A 12,514-nucleotide genomic window follows, 5' to 3' on the forward strand; every position below is an offset into this window, starting at 1 on the left:
GCTGTCCTCCCGCCGAGGGAAGGGGGACGGATAGTTATTCTGCGCGGAGTAAATGGTCGCACGAGGAGCACGGCTGTCTACTCCTGACCCAGCGGCAGCCCCACTCTCAAAATCGGGCCCTCCCTTCAATACGGTGAATACCACGGCGAGAATCTTCCGCGCCCCCTGCCCGGAGAGAGGCCGGGGGGCGAGCGGCCTCCAGGGCTCCGCCCACCGGACCCAGCCAGGCCCAACAGAGCCCCGCCCACCGGGCCCCGCTCCAATAGGATCCCGCCCTCCCAGGGCCCGGCCCACCGGTTCCGCCCCCGTGGTCTGAAACGGGCCCCGCCCTGGAAGTTGCTGTGGGGGAAGGGTCCCCCCCTGGCGCCTGGGTGTCCCCGAAGGCCCCCGCGGTCCGTGGAGCTGATCCCTGGTAAATTGGTTCTTTTGGGCAGCACCTGGAACCAAAGGCCGAGTCCGCCTGAGACCTCTGTTCTCACACCCTCCTCCCCAGCCCAGGGCCAAGACCAGGGCTAAAGCTGCCTCCAGGAAGCCTTCCTGCGTTTCCCTGCTGAAGGCTCACAGGCAGGTGAACACAGGCCCCAGCACCCACCAGGCCCTGGCGGCCCCAGGGCATGGGGCTGCCTGAGGCATCAGATCTTAACCTGTTCCCAGGCCCTGTCAAGCCAACATCTCCCCCTGCAGGGGGCGTCAGGAAGGAAGCCTCCCCAGGGCGTACACCCAGCCAAACCCACTGGGGTCTGAGGTGCCCCCACACCAGCCGGAGGATGTGCCCAAACACCGGGCACTGGAGAAGGGTCAGGCTGGTGCGGCTGCCTGCTTTGCCTGTCCCCTCGGGGATTAATAGGTTAACGTAGACAAGCTCAGAGCAGAGCGCTCCCCCCACCCCCCACCCCCGCCCCCGCAGTGACTGGTGGGGGACACGCACCTTGATGACCCGGCCTCGGAAGACGCTCTTGTCCAGCTCCACAGCGGCCTGGGCCGAGCTCTCGGTGGCAAACTCTATGTATGCATAGCTGGGGCAGGGCAGAGGCAGGTGAGGGCCACGCTCACCCACACAGAGGTGTCCCCGCCCCCCGGGCGCCCGGCCCCTCCCCGAAGCCCCAACCGACCCCTTGGGGTGTCCGGAGAACTTGTCGCACAGGATGGTGACCCGCTGGATCTCCCCGCAGTGGTTGAAATAGGCCTCCAGCTCCTGGGCTGTGCCCCCGTAGTCCACCTACAGGCATGGACCCTGGTGGGGGGCCTTCTGCAGGGGCCCCCGCCTCCCAGGGTCTCCTGCAGCACGTTTTCTTGGTAGAGAGGGGGTGACTGGGCCCCAGGGTGAGGGTGGTCGCCTAGACCTCTGCGCGCCCCCTGCCGGGGGAGTGGACTGGATATCCAGATGAATGCTCCCCAAGTTTACTGGCCTATGCAAAGGGTGCGTGGCTTTTTCAAGTGGAACTCGTTGCCAATAATCTGCCCACTGGGAGATTTCACGTGGAAATTCCAAATCCCAGCCCACAGTGGGAAATCAGGCCTGACCACAGAGGGTCCACGCTCCCTCATGGGGACAGCCCCCTCATCAGAGCCCCCCCTCCTGCTTCTCGCTTCCAGGCCTATGTGGCTTCTGAGTTTGCTACCCATACTGTCCCTTCCTTTAATCCTCACAGCCAGGAGGCGGCTGCAGAGCCAGTGCTGCTGGGCCGACCCCACCTCGCCCCCCTCCCCCCACTCACGTTGCCCACGTAGACGGATCTGTGATCGGCCTCCACCGCCTCCGTGGGGCTGTCTGTGGAGAGAGGGGCTTCAGGACCAGGGGGCTTGGCCTGGCAGGGGCCTCCGGCAGCTGCTAAGGGCAGGCGCCTCAGGCTGGTGGCTCAGTCCTCGCTCCTCGGGGAAGAGGGACACCCGGGTTCTTGGGGAAGAGCACCCCTTGGGGCCTATGTAGAAGGACCACTGCCGGGCCGGACCTCATGGACACCCTGGCCTTTCCCCGGGAGCCCACACTTTTCCTGCAGCAGCGCACAGCTCAACCGCATTTACCCTTGTGCCCGAGGACTTGCGGGCCACAGCCCAGGGAAGGGGTCAGCCTGGCCCTCTGGTTCCTACCCGTCTCGGGGCTCAGCAGCTTCCCGGCCAGCAGGGCCCTGGCGTCTTCCTCTTCCCCCTCTGGGCCCTGCTCCCCGGGCGGCTCCGGTCGCTGGGCCTGCTCCATGGCCCACAGCTTCAGTCTGATGGCTTCCAGCTCCTGCCAGCACACGGCCCAGGCTGAGCCCGGAGGCGGGACAGCCCCCAGGCTCCGCTGAAGGGAGTGCAGAGGGGAAGGGGGCCTGACCCTGCCTGTTCTCAGGGTCATGCTGGGGGCTCCCTGGGCGGGGGGAAAAGGGAAGACCACACGGACTCGGGCCTGGAGAGAAGCCCCTGTAATCCACCCCCAACACACAAAGTCCCCTTCAGGCCGGAGAGGCCACACTGCCTCTTCCAGCCCGTGCACAGGTGGGCGTCCCTAGACCCTCTTCCAGGCGTGGGGACAGTGGCCCTCTTGGCCCTCTCACCCCTGGGGTCAGAGCTGCAGCCGTCCGTCCCCCTGCCCCCATGCACAGCGTTCCCCAGGTTCCCGAGATCCCAGCCGGCCTCCACCAGGCGCTCGGCGCCGCTGTTACCTGGTCAGCTAACGGGCACTCGGCCAGGTCCCCCCTCTCCAGGACAGACAGCAAGAAGCCTGCGTCTTCCTCGCGCTCTTCCGCTTCCCCCGTCTCCTCCTCCTCCGTGTCTCCAGCCCCCGGGCCCAGAGGGCTCTTCTCGGCCTGGCTCCAGGCCCCCCAGCCCTGGGCCTCGGGGTCTGAAGAAGCCCTCCTCAGCCAGGCCTCAGTGGGGGGCGGGAAGAGAGCGCGGCTGAGGAAGGGCCACATGGCGGATGGGGCAGGAGGGGCCGGCAGAGCCTGCGCGCTCGCCTCCACGCTGCCTGCCGGCACCTGCCTGCACCCTCCCGGGCTTTAAGCCCTCCCCCAGGCCAGGTGTTCCCACTAGAGGCCTCAGAGGCCTCCCGGCTGCGCCAAGCCTCCACCCTGGCTTCCGAGCCCTGAGGGGTCAGAGGCTGGACCCCCGCCCCGGTGCCCTTCTTCCTCACTGGCCGGCCCCTCTGGGAGAGGGTGCAGCTGCGGCACAGCCGGGAGGGCCTCCTGGCGACAGCTCGGCCTCACCCGCCACGATGCAGGAGCCAGGAAGCTAAGGGGTCGCAGGTCCCCCCACCTCGCTGTGTCACGCCTCCAGTGGCCGGCCACGGTTAGGATGACGCGGGGGGGAAGCAAGTTACCTGAGTGTGCAGAGCACGGGTGGGGCACAGGGGGTCAGAGCAGACTTCCTGGAGGAGGTGGCATTTGAGCCGGCCTTCAAGGGTTGGGTCAGGCAGAGCCGGGTGAGCGTGGCCTGGGCGGAGGAAACAGCTTGAACAAAGGTCTGGGGGTGGGGGGTAGGGGAGTGCCACGAGGTCAGCGGCTTCTCGGGCCGGGCCAGGGCAGGGTCCTGGGCCAGAAGGAGTGACATCCCTCCTCCTGACCTCTCCTGGATTCCCTGCGGTCCCTCCCCTCCCCACCCCAATTCTGGGCCAGCTCTTAGGTGGGAACCACGTAACGAAGCCGGGTCCCTGCCCGGGCCGCAGGGCACGATGATGAATTCTGTGCAGGTCAGGCCTGGATACTGGGGGCCTCAAGGCAGTCTGTCAAGTCCCGCCCCATTCCTCTCTCTCCCCCAGGGCAGCTGCAGGCCTGTGTCCCTGGGTGCCCTGCTATCCTCCGTCTGTCCTCCCTAGCAGCTGCTCTGGCCTCTTCTCCCCCTGGCGTCGTCTTGGGGGAGCTCCTGCCATGCCTTTTCCATCCTGCTGACGTGTTTATGGGGGGCCCTTCTGGGCGCGTGTGCCCACCCAGCCCACATCCCACCCTCCAGACCATCGCTGGTAGGGTCTCTTCCCTGGGAATGTGGAGTTGGGGGAGGGGAGAGTTGCAGCCTGTGAACGAACCCTGGGGGCCGTGGATGGGGGGACGAGGCGTGCGCCCTGGAGGGAAGTGGGGGCCGCCGTGGCTGCCTTTCTCCTCCCGGCTCTGTTCTCACCTCCGTGGAGGCTGAACCCCCCCGGGCCCTGCAGGGAAAGGAGCCGGCCTGAGTTGGCTGTAAGCCTGCAGGCCTGGCCTCCCAGCTCCCGGCCCTCCTTGCCTGCAACACCCCCTTCCCCCCACCCCCCACCCCCGGCTGCACATGGCTTCATGCACTTGCATGTGTGAGGCTCCAGGGGGCACTATTCTCACTGTGCTGCTGCTTCCAGGAAGCCTTCCTGATTGCTCCATCTCCCTCTTGTGGCCACGGTGCCCGGGCCTCACCCTCTGTCTGACCTGTGTAAGTTACACGTCCCCAGGTCCTTCCCGGATGGCCAGAGTGCCTCAAGGGCAGCACTGAGGACAGGGCCCCAGCCCAAGGCTGGCTGGATGAGGACAGAAGTGCGGCTGCCGCGGGTCTTTCTCCCATGGTTCGGGGCAGTCAGGCCCCCTCTCCTGTGGGCCGAGACCCCACGGAGGGCCCCTCGCCCAGGCCCTTCCCTCTACCTCCAGGTGGGAGGCGGGACACCAGGAAGGCTGCGTCCAAGCCAAGGGCCGGCTGGACTCGGGCCCGGCCCGGCCAGCCTCCCTCTGAGCTCAGACCTCTACAATGGAAAATCGCTGTCATCCCCTCTGTGCCGGGACTGCTGACACACCAGGCCCGGCTGGGGCGCCGGCCAGTTGCCTGGCGTGCGGACAGGCTTGCCCCCATGCTGGCCTTTCCAGTGACGCCTTTCAAAATACACCATGTTCCAGGCTGGGCCCGAGTATTAATAACACCTCTTTCCTCCCAGGGGCCACCCGTGAGCCCAGAGCCCTAGCCCTGCACACCCACTAGGGGTGGGACCTGCCCTGTGAGCCGGGACACCACATCTGGGACACCCTGGCTCCTCAGGGTCTTGTGGGAGGTGCCCACATGGGCACAGGCAGGGGGGCTCGAGCCCTTGAAGCCACGAGCGTGTCATCTGGGGTCCGAGGTCGTCCCGACCACCTCGAGGACACAACCTTCGAGAGTTCACCCCACTTGGCCGGAACTCAGGAGGCAGAGGTCATCCGCCACGTCCCGCTCACGCCCCGACCCTGCACTACACGTTTGTCCACCCCTGTGGCGTGGTGCACCCCCTCTTGTCCCTCCTGCCTGTCACCGAGAAAGCCCCCCAACACAAATCTGGTGAATCAGTGTGTGAAACGGGCTTAGGCGGAGTCGCCAGGGACCCAAGGAGAGGCGGAGCCCGTGATGGTGAACGGCGGCTTTATTCCATGACACAGAACCCACGCGGCCGCGAACAGAGAGATGGGGGGACACGGGAGGGTGGCCACCAGGACCCTGCCTGGCACCGAGGAACGTGACCCAGCACTCTCGGTCCAACCCCTCTGGGGGAATTAAAAAATAAAATCACATGAAGAGGAAGTGGACAGTCAATCCATTGCCCACGAGGCTGCCCGAGCCCCTCGGCCCACGGAGGCTGGCCTGGCTAGGCCCCCCCTTGTCCTTCATTCTAACGTTTAAAGCCAGGCTCCCCTTGAGTCCCGACGTCGAGTTACTGCTCTAAGGGGTCTCTGGGGAGGCACTCCAGGGTCTGGCTGAATTGAAGCAAAAGCAACGGGAAGCAGGCAGATTCCAGAGTTCTCTGGAACGCCGGGGACTGTGCAGGTGGCTGCCCAGACAGCCGGCTCCCCGGGCCTCACCTGTGCACCGTGTCCAGGCTCGCTGCAACCTCTTCTTCCTCCTCTCCTGCCAGCAGGAGGTGATCCCGCGGGGGGCGCAGGAAGAGCCCCGTAGGTCGCGGGAGCCCGCAGGCAGGTGTGGGGCTGAGGCGCCCAGGGAGAGCCGGGGCTGGGAGAGTGTGCTGCGCCTCTAGGGCCACAGGGACACCCACCCCACGACCCCTGGATGGAAGACGGGCATAGGGGTGAGGCAGAGCCGGGCATGAGCCCCCGGGAGCAGGGGCTCCAGGAGTACTGGCGTCTTAGGGAGGCCAGCACGGGGCTCTGTCTTGCCCCTCCCTTCCTGGGGACACCTCCAGGCAGTGACCCCTGGTGACAAGGAGAGGAGTGAGTGGCGCCAAACCGCAATGTCTGGGACTTGCCAGGGAATGTGCGCTCCCCGACTGGTGGTCCCGGTCACAGGGCCCCTGAGCAGCTGTGCGGGCCACCTCTAGCGTCTCTCCTGGCCCACGGCCACCACACTTGCTAGGCGGGCCCAGACTGGCCAGAGCTGTTGCTGGGACATTGGTCCAATCTGCCCACGTCTGCAGCAGAACCTTATCTGTCCCGGGAGCAGGCCTGGACCAATGGGAGGGGCACTGGGAGGGGGTGGCCAAGGCCACAGGGGACCCGAAGCACCCCCACGGCTTTGGATCACTGAGGGAGTTGGTGACGCTACACTGGGTTCTGGCTGGGGATGGACTGAGGCGTGGTTGTGTGGATTAGATGGGAGACACATGTGTGGTGTGCAGACAGGTGGATGGTGAAAGGATGAACGGAGGACCAAGTGATAGCTGCGATAGAGTAATGGATGGATGGGTGGATGGACAGATGGATGGGCAGATGGACAGATGGGTGGGTGGATGGATGGATGGATGGATAGATGGACAGATGGATGGGTGGATGGATGGATGAGTGACTGGATGGATGAATGGATGGAATGGGTGTATGGATGAATGGCCAGAGAGATGACAGGATTGGTCAGAAGGGTGAACTGATAAAAGAATCAATAAGTAATTGTAGGTAGGCTGAAGGGACGGGCAGGATCATGGCCAGACAGACACGCTGCAGTGAGCTGGGGCAGGCAAGGTGGGCGGCGCCAGGGACTGGACTTTGGTGTCATTTTGAGGATGTATTTGGAGAAACTGGCAAATAGGAGGAAGTTAGGGCCTGTCCCGATCCCTCTCCACGCTGTCATTGGGATGAAACCGGAAGCAGCGCTCCCTCCCACCTGTGTCCCTCCGCCACTGAACCTCTCGGGCCCTGATGAGCAGCCCCACAGGGCGGCCCCTTCCCGGGAGGCAGGCTCCTCTTGCACTACGGCCCTTACCCTCCTGGCCCCAAGGCTTTCTCCAGCTCTCCTCTCTTCCCTGGTAGCACCCAAGGCTTTCCTTTGGTCCTGGGGACGGGAACCCTCGTGATGCTGACGGGGTCTGGGGTGTGCCAGCCTGTCCACAGGGGTAGTGGTAGGCACTGGTCTTTGTCAAGAGAACACCCCCCAGACACCACCCCCTGGGGACAATGACACGTCCTAAGAGAAAGAGAGGCGGGGGTGGGAAAGGTCGAAGGGTCACACGTCAGGGCGCTTTCCACCGGGGGTGAGGGGACCCCGGCGCCAGCATCTGCTGTCCCAGCCTGTGCATCTCCCTGACTCGGCCCTGTGGGCCGGGAGCTCCGGCCGCCGCCCGCCTCACTCTGCCCTCCTGTGGCGCTTGGCCTCAGAACAGGGTGATGCTGCCGTTTGGGTTGGACTTGTGGGGGAGGGAGGGTCTGCCAGCAGCCGCATCTCACCGAGCTTGGGCTCACCAGCGGGTCCGATCTCGGCCCCTGGGGAAGAGACCCTCACGCGCACACCGACGGCCCACAAGCTCGGGAGGCAGCAGGGCAGGCCGGCCTCTGAGCTGGACCCCCTTCTGTCCAGACGCCCTCTTTGCATAAGGAAGGCAGGGCGAACACAGACCACCAGCAGCTCCAGCCCCGGCCGCCCCCACTCCCCGACCAGAGCTACTCATTGGCAGTTTGCCTTCTCTGTGAGCACTTTGGCCACACAGGGCCTGAGCACAGCGACCAACAGACATGCCGGCTCCCGAAGCACGGAAGGGGCCCTGGACGGAAGGAGCCGCCTGCTTGGTGTGACCCAGCCCACACCCGGCATCCGCTGACACGTCGCCCCCAGGGACACCCCCTCCCGCCCCCTCTGGGCCTCAGCCTCCTCGCTGCCAGCCCCGCCCACCTGGCTGCCACCCTCTGACCCTGCGGACCCCCTCTGCTGGCCGGGGCTACGTCTGTCGGCCTCTGGCCGGCCCCTCGTGCCAGGCTTCTGTAGCCCTGGCCAGAGGAAGGTCTTGGTATATGAGATACGGGTATGGGGGTCACACAGAGAAGGTGGCCTTTCCTAGCTGGCTTGAGGTTACCTCTTCCCAACAGCTGGGGTGGAAGGGGCCGTCCCCACCTCGGACCCTCAGCCTGTGGTCCGGCCCTGCAGGCTGGTCTGGCCCGATGGCACCAGCTGGCCAGCCCTGGCGCGCCTGCCTGAAATCAAAGGGGACCCTGCGAGGGGAAGAGGAACAGAGGCCGGCAAAGCACACCCGCGGGGCTGCAGGTGAGGGGCTCCTCCCAGCCAGGACTCACCCCGCAGTCCTGACATCAGGGCCTCAGACCTCCACACCCACACCCCAGCACGCCCAGGGCGCCACCCTCACCGGCACAACCTCGTGGGAACGGAGTCCGAGGGGAGAGGCGGGGCTACGTCACAGCACGTGCACACCCGCCCTTCTGACAGGTTCAAGTCTCGCGAGAGAGAAAGCAGACTGGAAACATGACGGGTGGGCGCCCGCTGCCTCACGAGAGCCGAATCCCACCTGGCCCCTGGTCTTCTGAAACCCACAGAAGCGAGCCTCTGAGAGGCGGGTGGCCCTGCAGCCCCAGGCGGCCCGGGAGCTTTCTGGAGGGTGAGATAGGTCTAGCTCGATGGTCAGAGTTAGGGCTCCTGCCAGGTGGGGTTCGGATGGGACCTGGTCTGTGTACCGATGGAATCCTTCCTGGCAATACTCAAAGGGTGAATTCTTACAACTCTGAAAAGTAACAGCGATCAACAAACCCATTGCTCCCCGTAGGACCGCAGTTCGGCTTTCTTTGAAAACCTAGTTCCTGAACTTTACATACTTCCATGGTTTCTCTTAATTTTTTTTTTATTTGGCAAACATCTCTTCTTTATTATCATCACCATGAATATCATCATTTGGACCTCTGCAAGGACTATATACATTCACATTATCGCAGACTATTGACCTCTTCCTCTCGGTGGGGCCCCTGGGCACCCGGTTTCAGTAGCTGGTCACTATTGCACTCCAGTCCAGGGAACTCCTTACAGCCATGCAAGAAAACACAGATCGGAGACCGTGTTTGCTGTCTGTTCTCCCACTGGGTACAGATCAGAATTTCCTTATTCTTTTATTTCCTCCTTGAGATCGCTGGGGGAGTTGAGTGTGGTGGGGGGACAGGGCTAGGCTTGGCGGGGGGATTTCGGAGAGAACATCCCCTGAGGAACAGCTAGACAAAAATGCAGGGTTATATACAGCTGATCAAGTCTCCAGAAGGTGCGGGGAGGGCGGATTGCTTTCCTTTGTCGTTTTTTTCCTTTTTCTGCAGAAGTGTGGAGCTGCAGGAGACACAGGGGCTGGGACGGAAAGACGAGGTGGGCGGGAGGCTTCTCGGAGCGGGCAGCAGAGGTAGAGGATGACAACGAGAAGCAACAGTTGAAGGCGCAGTTGCTGTCTCCTCGCGCTTTGAAACGCAGTCAAGAATCAACCCAAAAGATTGTCACAGTTTCGTCTCAGAATTATGTTCTCTCTGGGAAGGACACGTGAGCACTTCTTTTTCACCAATGGAAAGAATGAAATGTGACGGAAATTCACAGATGGAGTGAGGACAGACGAGGTACCCTCCCTGCGCGTGTGCAGACGCACGCTGGGCGTGCCCCGGGTGCACACGCAGACGGGCACGCACGCGTGGGTGCCGAGGGCCGAGCTGCCCACCCCACCCGGCCCCGGCGGAGGTGCTGCTGTCGAGTTGAAAAGAAAGAAGTCGCTTTTTGTCGGACAAAACACTTCAAACCCCAACATCCCAACCCCCCCGAACAGAATCAAAGCAAAAGACCGACATCTGAACAAGCCCAGGCGTAGAGTAAGACAGTGAAATAAATACTTTGGCAGCGACAAAAAAATTGTGGATTTGGACTTGTCGTGTTTGCTTTTTGGATTTCCTTTGGAGCAGAGGTGTGTCCGGCGTCCTTGGCTGGCTAGCTGGCAAGGTAGTTTACAGGTATGCTTCCTTCACCTTTTTTTAAAAAAACTTTTTGGATTTCTACTTAAAGCCAAACAGTTTGACATTAAAGGAAAAAAAAAAAACCCTGAAAGCAAAAATTACTTCTTGAGTCTGAAATTGACATCTTTCTAACCGTCCTCGCTGCACCGGCCACACACCCTGGGGGGTGGCTTCCGGGACACAGCGGCTCAGATCTCCGGCTACAAAAGAACAGTTTTCTTTTTCCCTTTTGAATCAGGAAGGGGGAAAACAAACCCCACAGTTTTCTTTGTCCAGTTCTGAGTAGCTCTTTTGCCAAACAGCCCCCCAAAATTCTTCAATGAAAATATAAGCCACCAAACAATTAGATTTTTTCATTGAAGATAAAGTGTGTGAAAGTCATAAAGAGAGAAAAATGAGAGGAAAGAGAGAAAGAGGGAGAGGCGGGTGTGGACAAGCCGGTCACCTCCGGCCGGCGTCCGTCCGGCTACCTAAAGCTCGTCGGGTGGTTTCTCAGGATGCGCGAGAGGTTGAGGCGTGATCGTCAGGTAGCTGAGAAGTTGCATTGATGCAGTCCTGTTGGTTCTGTTTTCTTTTGGAGAGAAGCAGTAGCAGCAGTGACTCCCAAGGTTGGCTCCCAGGTCTGGGCGCGCGTCTAGCGGGCCGGGCGGGGCTGGGTGGGTCGATGGGCACCGGGTCCGGGCGGGTCAGTGGGGCGCGGCGTCCAGCGGGCCGGGCGGGCCGGGGGAGCCGGGGCGGGAGGGCCCCGTGGAGCCCGCCTCGCTGGGGCTGGCGGCGGCCGGGGGCAGGCAGGGGCCCAGGCCTGGGGTGGCGTCGGGCTGTCCGGGCACTGGCTCGGCCGCTGCGGCCGAGGGGCCCTGCAGGCTCTGGCCGCACACGTGATGATGCTTCTCCCAGTCCTTGTGCTGGCAGAAGGAGCCGCAGTAGCGGGCCGCGTTGCAGCCGCTGCACGTCTCGCTGGCCTTGCGCCCGCAGTTCCAGCAGCTCTGAATGTGAGGGGGCACGGTCAGAGGTGGCCCGGGCCGGCCCCCCAGGTCCCCAGAGTACCCTTCCTGGCTGCGGACCAGGGAAGCACACACTCCAAACACACCTGCTCAGACCCAGCCACGACATCACCGGGCAACAAGAGAAAAGCCCCAGCTTGCGATGACCCTCTGCAGACTCGGCCCCTCAGCTGGGCCGTTTGGGGGGACGGGCTCCCACAACTCCAGCCCACCCCAGACAGGTTCACGGTGGGTCACAACCCCCTCCCTCTCTTCCAGGAAGCCCTCCTGGCCTCGCCAGGGCCCCGATACCAGAACGTGGCAGCCCTGGCAGAGTAAAGAGGTGGGCTGCGCAGCCACAGCTGCTGAGGTCCCGTCCTTCCCCTACCACTGGGCCTCTGATCCTTTTTTCTGTAACAAGCGACGACCCCAGCTGCCCACATGAGCAGAAGGTGGGCAGGGATTCCAGCGAAAGGCCGGAGGCAGCAGCCCAGGCTGTGGGACGGGGAAGCTAAACCACCCTGGGAGAAAGGCCCAAGCGCCCATTTAGCCCCCAAAGCCTCCTGCTGGCCACACTCTGCAGGCATGCTCCCCGCCCCACCCTTGCTGCTCCCCAGATTCCTGCCGGCTCACTCCCTCAAGGACTGCTCGGACGGACGGTACCGCTAGCGGGCTTCCCTGACGCCCACCGTCCTCCCTGCGCACGTCCACGGCCTGAAGCGCCACAGGATGTCCTTCTGTGTCCCTGCTCCCCTTGCCCCCTCGGGGCCAGCTCAGCACAGACGGCTCCAGGGGCCTTTGGACAGTCCCAGGACCCCTGGAGAGCCTCCCCCTCCTCCTGGCCTCTCTGCCGTCCAAGTGCTTCTCAGACAAGGAGAGAACGCAGTGGACGCGCAGGTACCAACACGGTGACTCTCACGCCCCACTGCTCGCCTCTGCTCTCACAGCTTAGAGGGAACCTTGGCGTCTGCCAGCCTGGGTTCAAATAACGGCCCCACCACCTCCTAGGGAGTGACCTGGGGTAAGCCATCTACCCTCTGGAGCCCTCAGTGTCCACATCTGTACAATGGGGACACCCACAGGACCTGCCTCACCAGGCCGTGTGGGGTCGAGGGGCCCCGGGGCTGCCCAAGGTCACGTGGCCGGGAAGCACGTGACCGGGAGGCGGTAGAGTGGGGTTCTGGCCCCGGACTGGGTGTGTGTGGGGGGCAGGGAGGGCGGGCGGCCCTACCTCGCTGGAGTCCTCCTGCTGGTTGACCACGGTGAGGGCGTCCTCGGAGGCCTGCCGCCGCGCCTCGGCCAGGGCCCGCTCCATCTTGGCTCGCTCCATGCTGATGAGCTCGTGGGCCTTGCGCTCGGCGTCCAGCACGGCTTTCTGCAGCTCCGACATCGCCTGCCGCTTCACCTCGTTCACTGCTTCCTCTG

At 63.4% G+C, this 12,514-nt stretch overlaps 2 protein-coding genes across 2 annotated transcripts in view; both read right to left on the minus strand.

Annotated features, from left to right (window-relative positions):
* On the minus strand, positions 1 to 9,904 carry PABPN1L (PABPN1 like, cytoplasmic; the record flags this gene model as incomplete). Its single annotated transcript, XM_082677845.1, has 12 exons — positions 1 to 437; positions 929 to 1,016; positions 1,113 to 1,219; positions 1,719 to 1,771; positions 2,092 to 2,284; positions 2,646 to 2,877; positions 3,299 to 3,411; positions 4,001 to 4,120; positions 4,549 to 4,678; positions 5,763 to 5,963; positions 7,475 to 7,607; positions 9,724 to 9,904. The coding sequence occupies 12 exons, from the start codon at positions 9,902 to 9,904 to the stop codon at positions 126 to 128; spliced, it is 1,863 nt and encodes a 620-aa protein (XP_082533971.1). The 3' UTR covers positions 1 to 125.
* The window catches only part of CBFA2T3 (CBFA2/RUNX1 partner transcriptional co-repressor 3), a 20,953-nt gene continuing 17,431 nt past the window's right edge, over positions 8,993 to 12,514 (minus strand). Inside the window, exons 10-11 of the mRNA XM_082677409.1 lie at positions 12,321 to 12,511; positions 8,993 to 11,092 (exon numbers count right to left, since the gene is read on the minus strand). Coding sequence (XP_082533535.1) covers positions 10,793 to 11,092; positions 12,321 to 12,511 — 491 coding nt within the window. The 3' untranslated portion in view covers positions 8,993 to 10,792. The remainder of the gene's footprint in view (positions 11,093 to 12,320; positions 12,512 to 12,514) is intronic.

This window comes from Grampus griseus (assembly GCF_964374135.1).
Source record: "Grampus griseus genome assembly, chromosome: 19".
Lineage (NCBI taxonomy): Eukaryota > Metazoa > Chordata > Mammalia > Artiodactyla > Delphinidae > Grampus > Grampus griseus.